Genomic DNA, 19,203 nt, shown 5'->3' on the forward strand with positions numbered 1-19,203 from the left:
GTCCTGCCAAAACCCTGATTTTAGCCCATTGAAACTAAGTTTTAGAATTCTATTTTTTTTTTTTTTTTTTTTTTTGCAGTACGCGGGCCTCTCACTGTTGTGGCCTCTCCCGTTGCGGAGCACAGGCTCCGAACGCGCAGGCTCAGCGGCCATGGCTCATAGGCCCAGCCGCTCTGCAGCATGCGGGATCCTCCCGGACCGGGGCACGAACCCGTGTCCCCTGCATCGGCAGGCGGACTCTCAACCACTGTGCCACCAGGGAAGCCCTCGTTTTAGAATTCTTACCTCAAGAACTTTAAGATAATAAGTTCATGGTGTTTTAAGCCATCAGGCTTGGAGTAATTTATTAGAGCAGCCATAGAAACGAATACACATGGCTTCTGTAACTATTTTCTCCTAGTTTTCCTCTTATCTCCCAGATTGCATCCTCCCACAGCCTTCCATGGAGTCCTCCTCTTCTTCCCACTGCTTTACTAGTGACATCCCCTTAGGCCCTCCCACTGCTCTCCTCTTATTACATGGATACTCCACAGTAAAGAGCTTCAAAGCATAGACTTCAGAGCCCAATGGAGATAAATTCGTACCCTAGTTCTACCACTTACTAGCTATGTGAACTTTTCAGATACTGTAGTTTTCAGGTCTTAGAAATTCCATTTTGTTTCTCTGAATAATTTTTATACATTGAGTTTTTTTAATCTTTTTGTTCACAGTAGACATATTTTCCTTGATTTCATTGAACACAGCCATAATGGCTGCTTTAAATCCTTGTCTGGTGAGATCATCTCCAGGTTGTCCTTGGTAGTCGTCTCTCTTGAGACTGGGTCACATTTGCATGTTTCTATATATTTTAAGCAATTGTGAATTGTATCCTGTCCTTTTATATTGTTGAGATTCTGGATTCTGCTATATACCACTGAAGAACGTGGATTGTATTTGCTTTAACAAGCAATCAACTTGGTGGGACTCAAACCACCAACTGCAACATGGTTGGTGGCAGTGCAAACCTCAGTGCAGTGCTGCCCTTAGCAGTGGTAACTGAATCACACGTGCCCCCCATACACGTGGCCAAGCATCAGCCAGACACTTGAGCAGAGTGTATGCACAGAATGTGGGGCTCCCTCTCTCTGGATTTCTCTTTTCCAGGATCACTCCTTGACTTTCTGTCTCCAGAGAGACCGTGCATGTTCTTTTAGAGTTTTCGCTACCACACAGCACTGACTTCTGTCAGCCTCCAGGCTAAAAGCCTTAAAAAATATAAAAGTCATTGGAACCAATTCCATTTTCCAAGTCTGGCTCCTCTCCAGAATATGTCTGCTTTTGGTCAACTCTCTGGAGCCTTGAGGTAACTGGGGATTTTATTGCTGTTTGTTTGTTTTGCTTTTAATATTTGGACCAAATATGTTTTTTAATACTTGGGCCAAATATGATTTTAATATTTGGACCAAATATTTGGTCTGGAGCAAACATGTGCATTCCCAAAGCAAACACGATAATAAGATAACAGCGTAGCTATAGTGCTTCCTGTGTGCCATGAATGTTCTATACACATTAATTATATGGACTTATTAGATTCTCACAACAACACTATGAAGGGGACACTATTTTTTCCCCCACTTTATAGACGAGAAAACTGAGGTACAGAAACATTAAGCAGCTTTCCTAAGATTACCAAGAATTTAACTCAAGGAGTTTGCTCTACAGTCTGTATGCTTAACCACCATGGAAAACAGCACACAACTTCTTGAACTACGACTTCTACTCTTGCATTTATACAAAATGATCTTAAGTGCAATTACTTGCCTGAAATTGGTACTTCAATGTTTGATAAATGTATTTTTTAAAAACTCATCTGTGGTGCTTCAATGTTTAAAAAATGTATTTTTTTTTAAAAAAACACCTCATTTACCAGTACATTTAGCTGGTTACTTCTTGATGCATTTTTGAATACTCTCAGAGTACATGCTTTAAAAAAGCAGAGGTTTTATTAGAAGAATGGTACACTGTATAATAATACTCTGTATTCTATAACTTCATTTTTCATAAAAACTGAACATGTCTGAGTCTGATGTACCTCTCTATTAATAATTAAGTCACAGTGGTATTTTGTAATTACAAGACAGTATATAATTTAGAAATATGAAACACTCTTAGGATTTCCTATAAAATAATAAACCATTTCAGTAAATTGAAACATAAAAATCATATTAGGAATATCTCTGGACATATTATGCAGAGTCCTCCTGGCAAGTACTAGTTTCTAATAGAATTCTAAAGAATAGTCTAATGAGACCAAGTTGTTCCTTGGAGAAAAATTTTAAGTGATTTTTATATTAATAGTTTTAATATTATTTCTTCTTGTCTTAGAAATGATGTAGCAAGTCCAAAGAACAGTCAAAGGAATGCCAAGTTCCACAAACCCAGTCCCTTCCTTGTGCTAACACTATATCTACACTTCCATGATAACACACATCACACTGCACTATAATTTTCCTTCTATTCCTGCATCAGACTGTGAATCCATTGATGACAAAAATCACCTATTATTCATCTTTCTATCCACAGAGCCTTATGAAGTATATCTTATAAATGTTCAAAGTTTGCATTAAATAAATGAATGATTACAACTGACTGACGTTCACAATAAGTAATATTTATAATATTACATTGTAAATTTTATAGATATTTAAAGCATCAGTTGTAATTGAAATTATAGAAAACTACCAATTACCTATAATAATGAGGAAAATATATGACGTAAAGTGAATGAGTGATACCAATCAGAATTACCAAAATTATGAATTTCCTCCAAAAAGCAGGATATAAGGGACAAATATTGGTTTAATTTTACTTTTTGTTTCTTGGTTCAAGCTACTAATTGTCTAACAACAAGGCATCGATAGTCAAGTGGTTACAAGCCAAAGTCAAAAGGGACAGGGTTCTACAATTCTCCCAGAAACAGCTAAACCAAAAGACAGAAAGGACAGTCAAGGTTATCTTTGTATATAGTCTCCTAAATAGTAATACAAATAATAAACCACTTAATATACTCGTAGGGTTAAACAAAAGCAATGCCTGTCAACAAATGATAACTATTAAAAATAATATTTGAAAAAGTAAGAATTATCAATAAATTTCAGACTGTAAAACCAAAGCTCCTTCCACTATACTGTCTCACTTTTCACTTCATATCTGTGCTTCTATGAAATGCAATCCTTAAATTAAACTAGGCATCACAAAAATAAAAATTAATGGAGAAAGTGTTCATCAAAAATGTTTCTGAATTAAGGTATAATGAAACAAATACGCAAAAGCATAGGATCACCTAAATTATTAAACTTTATTAACTAGAACACACACAGAAATAAGCAAATACTATCACTGACTATATTTTCACCTAATTATGGAATCATTGAACTGGCACGACTACGTCTCAGAACCAACTGGCTGGGATACTGGAGGAGGGAGAAGGGGGACTCTGGACCAGCCAAGGTCACAGAGAAGGCAACTGCAAGGGATTGTAGCAGTCCAGCCATTTCTTACAGGTATGAGAAGAAGAATAAGTAAAACAATAAAAATAGCCACTGTTAAATGTATGCCGAATATTCCACATACCTCATCATTTAATAATCACTAAACCTGATGATAAAGACTGACCTTCTCCAAAGCCACAGAGTGAATATGTGCCACAGCTCGTATTCTTAAAACTGTTCACGAATTCTACAAAACCCTGCTTAGTTAGGCCTATGCTGTATCACCGGGTATGCCAAAAAAAAAAATCTGAAGAGAGACAGGAGATAGAAGTGGATTCAGAAGCAGACAAGTTATCCAGAACCACATAAAACCCAGAGGGAGAAGAGAAAAATTAACACAAGCAAGGACGTGCACGTACAGAGCTCAGGCAAAATTCGGCCAAACGGACGGGCAATGCTCCCGCAGTCATTTTTTCCTTGTTTTATGTGCATTGTCTCCACCCTCAGGATTTTAAAGGCTCTGTGAACAGCCATTCAGATAAAGCTAAACAGGTCTTGGCCTATTTATGACTGATATGCTTTGATTAAGAATAAAAGCTAAATGATGTTTAGTGGAATTATATACATCAGATCTAGATCTGTCTTATCTGCTTAATAAAAAAGTGATATTTTAAAAAATCCCTCCCAATAAAACCTTTCAGAATGCTTCTTGTGCCACTTATATGTTAGTGATTTTACTAACAGCCACGATAAGCAACTCTGTGGAATCAAAACTTCATAAATTAGGTCATATTTTTTCTGTTTCACTTTACGCATCTCCTTGTGTTATCGATAATCTTCATGATTTGTTTCGGCACAAGTAATGTCGGGAATTTCCTGCTAGATTTCCTGCAGCTTTAATAAAACCATGCATTCATCCTGTGGGACCCAAGAATACAAGCAAAATGGTACGTAACCACAAGAAGAAAAGTCATGGTTCTAGATGAGAAATTTTTTTCCTTATCATCATCAAGTGTGTTTGTTGTATTGCTACCATGCCTATGACAGCATTTTGGACATTAAATAGTATCAGTATTAAGTGTATTGAATTACACAAAGAGTTTAAGAAGAATTATTTTTTTAAAAAAAGAACAAGGCTTCTTAGAGAAAGTTCATCACGAGAGAGTGGGAGAATCAGGTAATACACAGGTTCTTTCTGATACGCTGTTAACTGGTAGGGAAAGAAATGATTTCAAGAAAATTAGCATCACTTTCCTGACACACTTCATCCCAGTCAAAGTGGATCTTTCTTTAAGCAAATCTACTGCATATAATTTATTGTTAGAGATGACAATTTGCCTGACAAAAGTATTGACGTTTGCCACAGATTCCCATAATGAATTCAAAGGAGACATGTGAGGTGCTCGTAAAGAGGATGTGGATACCTACGGAGTCCAAAGACTGACTCCTACAAGTGCCGACAGCATCCGCTGATCCCACGTAATCAAACGTGCTCTTCAGCCGGTTTGCACTATTATGATGAAGATGGTTGTTACAGTGGAAAACTAGCCCTCCTGGTAGCCCTAACTCTGATCAGCCCACAACTCCTCCACGATACCCCCAAACTGGTCAGACCACCCCCAAAATCTCCCCAGGACCTTGACTCAAGCATTTTGACTGAGGTCCACTCTGAGTAATCGATGCCTGTGTCAAACTAGTTACGAAGTATTTTGAACATCACTACCGGGTATAATCAAAACTCCTCTGCAGTCTAAGAATCTTTCTTTCCCCCAGAAACAGTTTCCTCTGGAGCTATTTGACAGTGGTGTCTTCCTAAAAGTTACTAGCTTGAAAGTGAGATTTGGCTCAATGAAATATGTTCCTTTCCTGTAGCAGGTTTTTCTCAAGTTTTCTTTTCTAATTAATGTCTTATGGTATCTACGCTCGTCTTTTTAAATGGTATTCCACATATCACATAAATTACCACTTTACCTCTGATAGAAACTTTCTAGATAGAGTACAACTCAAAATAAAATTCAGCTAAATAAATATATGGGGGGAGGCAGAAATTCTAATAAGTATCTTCAAAACATAAGTCCAAAAATAGTATTTTCAACACTTCATATATACACAGAAAATTGAGAGCTTGCCTAACCCAACACCATGATTCTAGGGAGGTAAAACATCTCCTCAAAAGTTTAAATTTAGAAAAAGCAGCTTAGCAATATAAAAATTAAATTTATGGGAACTTAATCGTAAGTTGGTATCTACAAAGATAAGTGAAATGACAATACACACTTTTCTAGATGCTCATGCAAAAGAAAAAGGATTTTCCTTTGTAAAAGTAGATTTGAATTTCAAAGTTGATATGTGATGTTTAAAAATCAGGAGGGGTTATTCCAGGTAGAAAGAAAACTAGTTAAACTGAGAAATGTTTTACTCCTCTTTGATTCAAGCTTAATCCAAAAGCACTGCATTAAAACCCAGAAAAAACATTTTTTTAACTTTATGTAGTTTAATACCTTAATTTCAAACTGTTGCAACCAAAAGTGAATTTGAAAAATTAAAATACGCATAACATATTTGGATCTTTTTAAAAATAAGCCGTTAGTCTAATATCAAATAAAGATCACTAAAAAAAGTTTCTCCTCCATACTTACAAATGTTCTTTTCTCCTCCATACATACATACATATGTCGTATAGAATTAAAATTTTAAATTAATTTAAAATTAATGTACAAACCAATTAAAGTCCTAAGCTGTGTGACACTGAAATTTAAAAAACTACAAGGCTAACGAAAATACATCACATCAGAACTGATCACTCATTTTCTGTTAAACCATATATTATCATTTTTTAATCTCTTTACTTATCCAAACCAGAGCAATGATTAACAACAAAAACAGCAACTCATGGACCAATAATGGCAAATAAAAATTTTCAGTTTTATTCCTGGAGAAATAGTATAGCTGATTAAACCATACACTTCAGTAATTATAGCAACAAGCAAACAAATAAACAGGAAACAAAAATTTGACCATTCATCCTCCTGCTTAATTCTAAAATTTAATGAATTGGCTAAGAATGGGCAGTAGCCCAGAAATCACTCACAGCATAGAATGGAATATAATTTAAATTACCAAATAAGCTTTCAAAGAAAAATGTTTGCATTAGGAGACAGAATAAAAATTTCAAATTTTAGAAGAAAATGATTAGCTATTTGCAAAATTACAACTGACTAAAGCTGTAACACCATAATTTCGTTACTTCAAATATATGAGTGCCATGAAATTTTACTTGCCATAAAGAAGCTTAGGACACAGTCACATGGTTAGAGGCATTTGAGAATGAAATAAAGATTAATGACAGCCATGCATAAAGCAATTAATTGAAAGAGTCAAAATAACAGCTCCAAAAACGTTAGAAACACAAATGCTCAAGGAGAAGATTCTATTGTAACCATTGACATAAGCATGAGGTTCAAGGACACAGATCACCCTGAGGATGGATTTTTTTAAGTTCTTTAAGATGTCAACAGATCTGCTGGATGAAGCAGAAAGGCAGACTTAAGAAAATCACAACTAAAAGGCATTTACATATTTTGGTCAAAAGAAAATCTCCAAAACCTGTGAAAGAAATCATTCATAGAGTAGCTGAGTTCATTAAAATACTGCAAGACAACATAAATTAAGTACTTGCCCCTTGTGACTTCTCCACAGTGTTAGCCAGCATCTCCTGCAGGGCCCGGACAGAGAGGGACTGTTCCAGCACAAAGGTGCAGATGGAGAGGTCTGGGGGGACATTCTGTGCAGAAAGAAGGAAAGCCGCCATCATCATCATCGTCGTCGTCATCATCATCATCACCATCACCACCACCACCACCATCACCAAGCATCTAGACCCAATTTACCTTTTTATACTTCGGTTTCTTTCACAGAAAGAATAAAGAGTACTTGTCAGTTCTCTAATATGAGCTCCCAAATCATCCAACTACATTGTCTACACCTCTCACACTTAATCCGCATTTTAATTTACGGATAACTATAAGCTACCATTTACTGAGCACCTACTCTGATGAGGCACTGCACTCGGAGCTTTATCAATAACTCCTGTGGTCATCTACGATAAGGATTATTACTATTATTGTGTGGACAAGAATACAGAGAAGCTAGGTTACTTTTCCAAAGTCACAATTACTAAATTTTTCAAGCCGGGACTAAAAAGCCAGACTTCTCTGACTCTAGAGCATTCATTTCTAGTCTATCAAGTACTTCGCTGATAAAAAATGAAAAGGACAGAAGAATACTTTACTCAAATTAACAGTGAAGTTAAGCAAACATAAAATTGATTGGTATAAAATATTGATTTACACAGGCTTGTCCTTATCCACAAAGACAACGATTAGCTTGTCTTCCTCAAGTTGGGTATCATATCCGGCCTCGAACTTCAGATGCAATAATTTGACTTCTATTCGGTGTCCGCGTACTGCTTTATTTTCTCACTCATTCCTTTTCCTTTCTATTTCCTCCCATCAACTTCCATTCCAATCAAGTAATAACCCCATATATTCTGAAAATCCCAACAAGTAACTACCAAGGAGGTGAAGGAAACAGGATAAGAACCGACTGTCAAGTTACAGAGAACTACCCCAATTAGGAACAAATGCATTATCGTGCATGCATGCTTTTACTTTAGATAAAGCAGGATCCAGGAGGCAATCCAGCTGGGTATGGGAAGATGTTCAAAGGAGCATTTTCACAACAGAAGAACATTATAAATACATTAAACACAAAACACAAGCGAGAATATGTCTTCTTAAAAAGAACATTAGGAGGATAAATTGAGAACTTGATGCAGTGCCTCAGAATTACAATTTACAGTGTTAAAGTACTTACTAAATGGAGCCACTACCAATAAAAAGATCCTTATCAGCACAGAATGATGCTTTATGGTTTCTAGGAAAGATTAGGTACCAGGGTTCTAAAATTAAAGTTAAGATTATTTTATGGATAAAAGCAGCATATAATCACTAGTTACTCATACCCCACAAACCTTCCTGGCACCCATGTTTTGCTTTGCTTTGTTTTATTTTTTAATGAACTTTCATTTTCTGAATTCCTCTATCCTCTTATCATGGGCTTCTGTGGTCCCCAGCCCAATTTCTTTCCATTCCTCCTCAAACTATCTCAGCTAGTAGTCAAAGGAATCTCTCAAATCTGGGTGCAGCTACTACTTTTATATTCTGTGGTAATGCAAGGAATTTTCACACATTGAGGTATGGGGAAGTCATTCTGGCTTATACATGATTTGGCTTGAACTTCATGCTAAATGGAACAGTTAGCAATGCATGCATTGGTCTGTCAAACATGCAATCTGCTTTGACCATTTTTTTAAAATGCATTTACCAGGTTGTTCAGAATGTCCACTTCGAAGATAGGAAATGGGGGCATTTTATCCCTACAATGCCAATGCTAGTACTCCTTCAAAGATGAGTTTCCCTTCCCAGACAGCAAGGTCATGCTGAGTTGCTGTGTGTGTGCTAATCTTTCTCTTTTGAAACCTTGAAGGGATGCACCCCTGTTTAATATTTGTCTTCTGTTCTCACAAGATATAAAACTGTGGTTCAGGCATTCAAAACGGAGCCAGATAGCCATTGTGCACGTGGTTTCAGACACATTCCTGTACTACTGAGAACTTGAATTTTCTGAACTGTATCAGACTCAGAGACTTCACCAGCCATTCTCAAAACAAGATCTGTTAGCAGCTGCCAGCTGCACCCTTATAGTCTCAAGGTCTCCCCTTGTAACTATTCAACCATTTCAGACCTCAACCAATCCTGGCTTAACAAGCACCCTTACTTCTTGCCAGCTCCAATTATAATTGGCAAACCACTTATGTAACTTTGTGGATTTTGCCTATATAAAGCGTCCCCCCATTCTGTAGTCTAGAAGAACACATTTCAAGTGTTTCTTGAATCTGTCTCCTGGGCTATAGTCCTCAGCCTGGCTCAAATAAAACTCTTTTCTATTCCGATTATAGAATGTTTATTGATTGTTTCCACTGACAGCAGTCAGCCAGACAAGGGCTTTCTTTCCAAAATCCTCAGATAAAAGACTGGAAGCTTGGAAAGGGACTCTCTTCTACTGTGAAATTCAGGATGAGCTCTTTTAAATTTAATATTCTCAGTTCTAACTATATTAATAACAATTTATCACACTAAGACAAATGCTACTGGGAAAAAATTGATTAAGGTAAGTGTTTATTCCATTCATATCCATTTAAACTGTGAGAGTTTGGAAGCTACACTTTGACAAATAGCACTAGTAGAGAACTATGTTAAGAAAGGGTGTGCTAGTGAACCAATTTCTAAAAATAAAAAGCCATGACTTGCCCATTTCTGTAGTGTAAATACTCCAATGATGGCTGGTTTCAAAGTGTAAAAGTTTACAAATCAGCTCACAAAACTGCCTAATATGCAACAATTAGCTCTCAGGAAACTAAGAGCCATTGCCAACACACCACTGAACTGATTTCATGAATTGCTTTAGAATCAGTGTATTATAATAGTTAAGAGATTGGATTCTATAAACAGATCACCTAAGCAAGCAAGAATCCTGGCCTCACTACGTACAAGCTATTAACTTTTCTAGTCTTCAGTTTCCTTCCCTGAAAAATGGGATAATAATTATACCATCCTCATAGGGTTGCTGTGAAAACATAAATGAGATTATCTAAGTAAAGAGCTTATCACAGTGTCAAGACCATAACAAGAACTCAAAATAAGGGATGTCATTAGTTAGTTTTGCATATTGTCATTTCTCTCCATCAATGGCATGTATGAAGCACCACTCATGTCTTAAAATTGGTTCTTAAATGGATTGTTTGAGAGAAATCACGTTTGAAAAGTCAAAGCATTAACTATGCAGCTGTTCATAACATCTAAAATGTTCTAGTTATTTTCAAGAAAAAGGCACTTTCTGGTACTATTGAAAAGTTTACATACTGGGTATATTTAAATTGTTTCCTACTTCACTTTCATCAAAATGTTAAAGTATGAATCACTGGAATATCTTACATTTATTTTAAAGAGCCTTGAAAACCACATGGATCTGAAATGAATTAATCCTGCCAAACAAATTTCATTTTTTCACAGAGCGACATACTTGTTACAGATAGTGGGGTTTAACAGGAATAAATGAACAATCAGCAAAGGCAATTCTCTCTCAGAGACTCTACCCATCTTTTTTTGTTTTGTTTTGTTTTGCAGTATGCGGGCCTCTCACTGTTGTGGCCTCTCCCGTTGCAGAGCACAGGGTCCGGACGCGCAAGCTCAGCGTCCATGGCTCACAGGTCCAGCCGCTCTGCGGCACGTGGGATCCTCCCGGACCGGGGCACGAACCTGCGTCCCCTGCATCGGCAGGCAGACTTTCAACCACTGCGCCACCAGAGAAGCCCTACCCATCTTTTTTTGGACCTTTATCGCTCTCTCTTTGCCCCCTCCCCCCTCAAAACACACATAAATGTAATAGAAAAGCTGAGCAGTTAAAAAAAGAAAAAAGTTTTACCCCTTCCAGTAAAACTTGAAACAATACAAATCAGAGCCTTGCCCTCTTAGTTTCTTTTACTGGAAAGAGAAACGTCTGGTTGTTCTAGGCAACAGAATCATTACCAAAACTTGTTACTTTTTAAAAGTAACTACTTGTCACTTTTTAAAGTAAACTACTAAAAGTATTTCTTCATTTAGATGTATATTTCTTCAAATAACCCTCACATTTTTAGAGTTAAACCACACTGCAGCATTTATGTTAAGGCTTAGTTCCCACTTCCCCAAAATAAAGTTGTCAGTGGAAAAAAAAAGGGTCTCATTCATTAATTAAAGATCAACTAAATGGCCCCTAACACCAGGCACAAGAGGTAGAGTCTATACAGCTGTAGTGGGAACTTCAATTCACAAGCATTTGCATGTTACCATCTTTTCCTTACTCTTTTTCTTTACTCAAGTACTATTACTGAGAATTTTAATTTTTAGAACTTCAACTTGAAAGAACTTTACGTGCCCTTACAATGAGTGTGCTCCCAAACCATGAAATAAACCCTTATGTAATATATGTTTTACCTTACAGGTGCTTCAAAATAGACCACATCAGAACATGAAACAAAGAACTACTGCTCAGCCTGTACACCTACCTGCCTCTTAAACATTACACTTAGTTTTCATACAAAATTAAACCAGAGAAAGTATACACTTCGGTCTGTCTAAATGTGTATCTAGGCTGCCCGGAACCCAAAGCAGGCAGGTAGGAGGTTCATAATGCTTTTCATATGGAGACAAGACCAATTTGATAAGGACAGGTGTGCTTTGGCAAAGGTAACAAACCTTAAGCAAGCAGCATGGCTGCGTGTCTTCTCTTCTTTTAAAATACAAACTGGTCCCCGTTAGTCCCTGCCTGACAAACATTACGTCATCTTACAGGTAAAGAAATTCTCAAGAATAACCACAACATAGCCTCTGGCTTTGTTGGCACTGGAGGGTCTGTGTGAAATCGATTAGGTTTCCAACCGAGCGATCCATCGAACCATTTGGCATACACAGACGCATATGCCTAACTCACTTACAAACCTATTGAAACATGTCATTGACTTAACTGAACTGCAAACAATAATTGGGGCTATATACGCTACAGCAGACCACCTCTCTTGTTACCACTGTGTACAAATTGCACACTAACATACCACTCCATTTTAAGGTCTCGATGCCTTTGCTCATACTTTTTTCTCCCTCAGCGTGACCTATCCAATCTCCAGGTCTCCACCAGTGGAAAACTATTTCATATTTTTAAATCACACATAAATAAAATCACATATAAAAACATTTTCCTCGGTGAAAATTCAAACAATACTGAAAATTTTAATTCTCTCTTTCCTAATTTAGTTATACATACTCTCCGTCCCAGGCATAACCACACGGGAGCTGGATAAGCTTTCGGAGGTACATCTTTCCAGGCCTTTTCTTATGCATTTGCATACATATGTAAGCTCACATCAAAGTATATAGATTGGCTTTTCCCATTAACTGGCTCACTTTGTATAAATTCCATATTTTAATTTATTAATATGTATTAAAGATCATTTTCTGTTAATATATCTCTATCGACTTCATTCTTCACGACAGCTAAAGGATCTAGACAAGCCATATGCCTCCTGAAGACTGGTTCAAGTTTCATACTATGAAACATTGTTACTCAACTTGGACCCTCACTCTCCCACCCCACCACGACCAGTCTGAAACGATGATTTGCAGAAGAAAGTGCTCAGTGTTTGAAGAGTTGACCTCAAACTACGATTTCACCTATTTCTGGAAAATTAAACAAATGCGCCTATAGGGACACAGTAGTAACAGTCCTAATGGCAGATCTTTACTTCGGTTTTTGTTTTCACAATCCTAAGTTTCTAATATGAAGACAAGTAATTTACCTTTTTACACTGCCTTTCAGTTGTGCACCAAATAACCTTCAGAGTAACACAGAGATATCTCAAAATGTATTTTGAAAATTCATGAGGCATTAAATCTTGATAGCTTGACAGCATAAGCAAATGGGCAGGTCATTGTACCCAAGGACACGGGATTCCGAGTCAATGCATAACCAGCCAAGGGATCCCAGGTAAATCGGTCTGAGCTTCCCCATCCATTAAGTGGCAACATACCTATCGCACTTCACAGAAGATTTCTGAAGTCCAAATAAGAAAAGCAAAGCATTACAAACTAGAAAATCCCAACAAACTATCATTTTCTCTGCCTAATTAAAAAAATAGTCTATCTCACATTGAAAGCCAGAATCACAGAGATATAAATTAAGAGAAAAGCTTGTCTTCTACCAAGAAATGTGAAGACAGGATCCTTTGGAGTGGAACAGATGGTCTGAAGTTGATGCAGGTTTGTTTTCTCTCAGCCACCCATCTGCTGAGTGGCCTTGGGCAAGACACCATATCCACTGAGGGTCAACGTGCCCACGAGTTATGGAGATATCAAACTTCTCCAAAAAATAAAGATGTTGTTGTTGTTGAAGTTGCCAAGTGAAGACATGAAACAGGCAAAATCACACCTACCATACAGGGCGCGACATCCTTTAAAATGTTTGTATGTCCTACAATTCCAATGTAATTATGATGCTGTATCCCACTGACTTATATGAACTACTTTAGAAAAGAAATACCAAGCTGGATAAAAGGAAAATCTTAGTTCACTTTTTTCTCTTTATACGTCTTCAAAATTCCAATCATAACATTTCCCCAGCCTGGAAATGGGGTTGTTGCCAGACTTTCACACTTTTCTGTGAGAGTTCATAGTTCCAGGTAGTGTTGCTTGTCATATTCTTTTTCTCTTCATCCCACTTTGCACCAAAGACTAACAGAACATTGTCTTAGAGAAGGAAATATGTATCCTGCATCAATCACAGGATAAATTCTTTCAGAGATCAGCTTTTTGAAAGACAAGTTAAATGTGATCATAGCAGATGAAACGGATATGCCTGGGTTTCCCCATGTCTCAAGCCTTTGAATCTCTTCAGAAAAGCTCAAGTCATTCCATGTGCCTTTCTTTTTATTTTTTTTTTTTCTATGGTACGCGGGCCTCTCACCGTTGTGGCCCCTCCTGCCGCGGAGCACAGGCTCCGGACGCGCAGGCCCAGCGGCCACGGCTCACGGGCCCAGCCGCTCCGCGGCATGTGGGATCATCCCAGACCGGGGCACGAACCCAAATCCCCCACATCAGCAGGCGGACTCCCAACCACTGCCACCAGGGAAGCCCCCCATGTGCCTTTCTTAACAACACAGGTCCAAGTCAGAAAGGACCTGTTAGCACACTAAACAAGTGGTAATTAGCAGTACATCACCGCTACAAAGAGCCACAGCTCTGCCAATTAGCAGTTAATTATGAAAATTAATTATGAAAATCCTTAGTGAATTAATAGGGTTTCATATGATTTGCTCAGTGTTCATGTTTCTCCTTGGCATACATCTTCTCTAATACAATCTTCTTTAAACACCATATTAAGTAGATATGCCAGTCTGCCTTATTTTTCTAATTATTTTACTATTCAGCTGACTCAAATGTGCCAGTGCAAATCTGGAGGTATACCAGTTTGACATTCCCCCTGCATGACCTCTCTCCTGCTAATATCCTAACAGGAATAGTGTATTAGGTCAACTCTGTTCACACGTATCTTAACTGGGAGCCACTGTTGGTGAGAACACACATATTTAGTATTTTGAAAGCAAGACCCTCAAAAGGCAACCAAAGGAAAGGCTTCTGCTGTGAACTGAGCCTCAAGATGATATGCAGGTATGTCAAAAATCACATGTGCTACCAATGATTCATTGGATGTAGCCTCCTGCCTCTGAACATTGCTAAGTCAAACCCATCTATCTGTCACAATCTCCATAAAAGCTTAACAAACCAACCCTCCACACTCTAGGTGATGGCCCACTTACCTAATTTGCATGTGAAGCTCATAATTTCTATTCATATGTCACCATGATGTTCCAGGAAGTTGGGCTCAAATTAAGAAACCTGCTGTGGAAAAAGCTATGGCGCTTCACCACTAAATTCAGAGCTCAGAGCTCAGTAAACATCTGAATAAACGCATGAATAAGCGAACCACAAGAAGAAATAAATCGGTGGAAATAGTGGAACCACCGCTATAGTTCAACTACCCACCAATTACTTTGGAGCAAAGTTTCACTCTGCTTGAGTCTTTTTTTAAGTATTAGCAAAATAGGGACTCCCCTGGTGGTCCAGTGGTTAAGACTCTGCGCTCCCTACGCAGAGGGCCCAGGTTTGATCCCTGGTCTGGGAACTAGATCCCGCATGCTACAACTAAGAGCCTGCATGCCTCAACTAAAAGATCCTGCGTGCCGCAGCTAAGACCTGGCACAGCCAAATAAATAAATAGTTTAAAAAAAAAGAATTAGCAAAATATATACATATTCATTACATATGTTGCAAGCAATTGGCAGTGTCATGATATTGAGTACACAAAAATAGTTTTGGCAAAAATAATGTATGGTCCAAGTATTTGTCAGATATCAGAGTCTGTGACATCTCAGCCTTGCCTCCCTGCAAGATCCCAGTGAACCACAGACAGTGATCAAACTTGGTGGATCCCCCAGTGAAAATTTCCAGTGAACCATAGAGGTGTCTTCAGGGAGTTCTGTGTAAAGGAGATTCAGGTAGAATCAATTCATAAGTTCGTTGCCTAGAAGTATTCGGGAAAAAAATACTTTTTACCGTAACCAGGTCAACCTAATCATCTGACATAGGACCTCTGTCACAACATCCATACCGCCTTGTCTCATAATCTGCTTAAAGAAAGGGAACAATTCACACAAACGTGTGGACACGGGCAATCAACAGCTTCTGCCTCACCTAGAGCACTACGAAAAGTCAAAAGGAGCCGAAAAAAGCGAAAACGAGAATTATGGCGTCCACGTCGTTATGCAGGCAAAGATGATATCTTCAAATTTAATCAACAGTGTAATACAGTGCCGATTTATTCAGGCATAACATACAACCATCTCGCTCTTCGTGGGTATCTCATTCCATGGAAGTGTGCTGGATAATTCCATCGAAATTAATTTAAAATGGCAAGAGCTAAATTAATTACTCAGTAACAGTCTGAACAAATTAAGCTAGAATCAACTCAGTAATATCACTTGGAACCTCAAAACTGAAACTCCAAGCAGACTCAGATGGAGACAGTCAACACCTTGGAATTCTTACTAGGATTTTGCTCACACGGGATTCCCACACAGTTTCAAGAATTAAGAAGTAACTGTGTAGACACAATTATGTAAATAATAATGGCTACATGACTTTTAAAGCATCCTCTGTGTGCTAGGTCTTAATTCTCACCACAACTCTATAAGAGAAGTATTATTATGATCTTCACTTTAGAAATGAGTAAATGTGAGTGACAAAATTAAATGACTCGATCTAAACCAGAAACTATTAAGAGGCATATCTGCTTAGCCTAAAACCCATATATCACCTTGTCCCCCTCAAGGTAATATTAGCCTGATTATCAGCTGTTCTTTTTTTCTTTTCGTTTTCCTGTACATTTGTGGTAATAGTTTTATTATTGATAAATTAAACTTCAATGCGACAGTGTACATGCTCTAAAAGAACTCACACATAGAATCATGAATACCACAAACTCCATGACTGTCACTTGAGAGACATCTCGTAAGTTCATAACCTGGTATGAGCCCCTCTGGCAATGTATTAGCAAAAGCAAAAGTGTAATAAGGCATTAACATAGTGATCCTTCCTAGATGATGCCTTGTGGGTATAATCTGGATACAGGGATCTTTCCCTTGTTATCTGAAGATATGAATCATCATGTCAAAGGAAAATATGATATTTTCTGGTTGAAGAATCTTGACGAGAGAGGTATATAGTAGAATTAGAAAACATACTTCAGGTATGTTATATAGAACTGAAACTAAAACTGTATCTGTGAGACTTAACCCTGAAATAATGTTAGGTGATCTGGACATACTCCAGAGTCCTATTAATCCATATAATCTATAAACATATAGCTTAAGGCAACAGAATACAAATACAGTTTGGGTGACCAAAAATTCCATCTCACCTAACACATAATTTAGTTCAGAAGGGAGCTATCTGTAACACAAAGAAGTAACACAAAGGATATTTTAAGGAAGATAACTCTAGCAGCTGTGTACATGATGTATGAAGCCACAGTGTGACACTATTTATGTTCAAGGATCAATTCGGGAAAGATAAAAAGACTTTAATGAGCTACATTTTTAAAAGAAATTATGGGGACTTCCTCTTATGGCTGAGTGAGGAGGTTGGCAAATCCTCCCCCTAAAAAGCAAGCTGGATAAAATTGACAAGAATAACCTTTTAGAGCCGTGGGACTTAACCAGAGGCATGAAAAAATATGACAAACTTTTATGCTTGAAAACTGCTGAACTTCAGGTAAGAACAGGAAGAGTCTGTGGTGCTATTTCTGAAGGCTGCTCCCATCTCCCCACAGCTCAGCTGATGGGCAGCTCCTGCAGGAATGTGGTGTGGGGTAGGCTGGGAGGACCAGAAGCTGTGCCACCTTATGAAAGGGGGCTCGCTTGACTGGGAGCAGATGTCATGCACAATGCATTGTATGTGAAAGTGACACTTTCCAGAGAAACTCAACAGCTCTTCTAGCCTCACTCAGTATATTCCTGACTGAAGTTGAAGCATGCAGAGTAGTTCCAAACTATTCACACACTCCTGGCTAACTCTGAAGTAGCATGTACATAAGAAAGACACAAAGAACTCGCAAAAAGCAAATCTGGAACAGATTTTACATAACCTGAACTTCTCATGTGCTTCTCTACCCATACACAGGTCCATATGCAGAGAACAGAACTCTTACTGTTTGAAGTACCTGAGTGCAACCTGTGTACAATCACTGCCTTAACTCTAAGCTATGCAGAAACAGGGTAACTTTTAAGAACCAGGCTAAAATAAAAGAATGAAAAAATAAAATGGAGCAGTGACATCAATGACAACACATCATAGGGGAGACATCTCACAGGCAAGTTACTAAACAATAAACAAACCAACAAAAACAGGAACAACCACCTTCTTAGCCCAGGCAAGTTACTAAACAACAAAAAAACAAACAAAAACCAGAACAACAACCTTCAGTGGAGAAATACCAGAATGTATAGTTCCTACAATATATTATATAAAGAGTCCAGTTTTAACAAAAAGAAAAGTGGCACATGCAAAGAAACAAAAAAACAGGAAAGTGTAACCTATACTGAGAGAAAAACAGTCAAGAGAAACTGTCAGTGAGTATCCCCAGATGTTGAAATTAGCAGATAAAGGCTTCAAAGAAAACTTTAGACATACAAATAGGGACTTCCTTCATGGTGCAGTGGTTAAGAATCCACCTGCCAATGCAGGGGACATGGGTTTGATCCCTGGTCCAAGAAGATCCCACATGCCATGGAGCAACTAAGCCCGAGTGCCACAACTACTGAGCCTGCGCACCTAGAGCCCATGTTCTGCAACAAGAGAAGACCCCACAATGAGAAGCCCGTGCACCGCAACGAAGAGTAGACCCCACTTGCCGCAACTAAAGAAAGCCCGTGCACAGCAACGGAGACCCAACGCAGCCTAAAATAAAGTAAAAAAAACCATACAAATATATTTAAAGAACTACAGGAAAAATGTTTAGAGAAATAAAGAAAAGTATGATAATAATTAGTCAATGAATAGAAATGCTCAATAAAGATACAGGAATTACACAAAGAGAACCAAATGGATTTGAGTATAATAACTAAAATAATAAATATGTTAGAGGGGTCCAATGGCAGATTTAAAATGAAAGGACAAAGAATCAGTGAACTCAAAGCTCATTTAATAGAAATTATTCAATCAGAAATACACAGAGAAAAAAAAAACAGGAAAAAAATTAAATGAGCCTCAAAAACCTATGGAATAATATACAGGTAATGGGAGTCCCAGAACAACAGGAGACAAAGGACAGAAAATATATTTGAAGAAATAATGGCCAAAAACTTCCAAAATTTAAAGAAAAACATTAGTTGAAACATCCAAGAAGCATAAAAATACCGAAGTAGGATAAACACAAAGGGATTCACACCTAGACACATCATACTCAAACTATTGAGAGTCAAAGACAAAAAAAAGAGGAAATATTTAAAGCAGCAAGACAAAAA

General features: G+C 37.8%; 1 protein-coding gene across 1 annotated transcript in view; it reads right to left on the reverse strand.

Moving 5' to 3' along the window:
- Window positions 1-19,203, reverse strand: part of RYR2 (ryanodine receptor 2) — a 714,060-nt gene that overhangs the window by 451,045 nt on the left and 243,812 nt on the right. The window contains exon 3 of the mRNA XM_060035003.1: window positions 7,146-7,254. Within this exon, the coding sequence (XP_059890986.1) occupies window positions 7,146-7,254 (109 nt within the window). The remainder of the gene's footprint in view (window positions 1-7,145; window positions 7,255-19,203) is intronic.

Source organism: Delphinus delphis, chromosome 16 (assembly GCF_949987515.2).
Source record: "Delphinus delphis chromosome 16, mDelDel1.2, whole genome shotgun sequence".
Classification (NCBI taxonomy): Eukaryota; Metazoa; Chordata; class Mammalia; order Artiodactyla; family Delphinidae; genus Delphinus; species Delphinus delphis.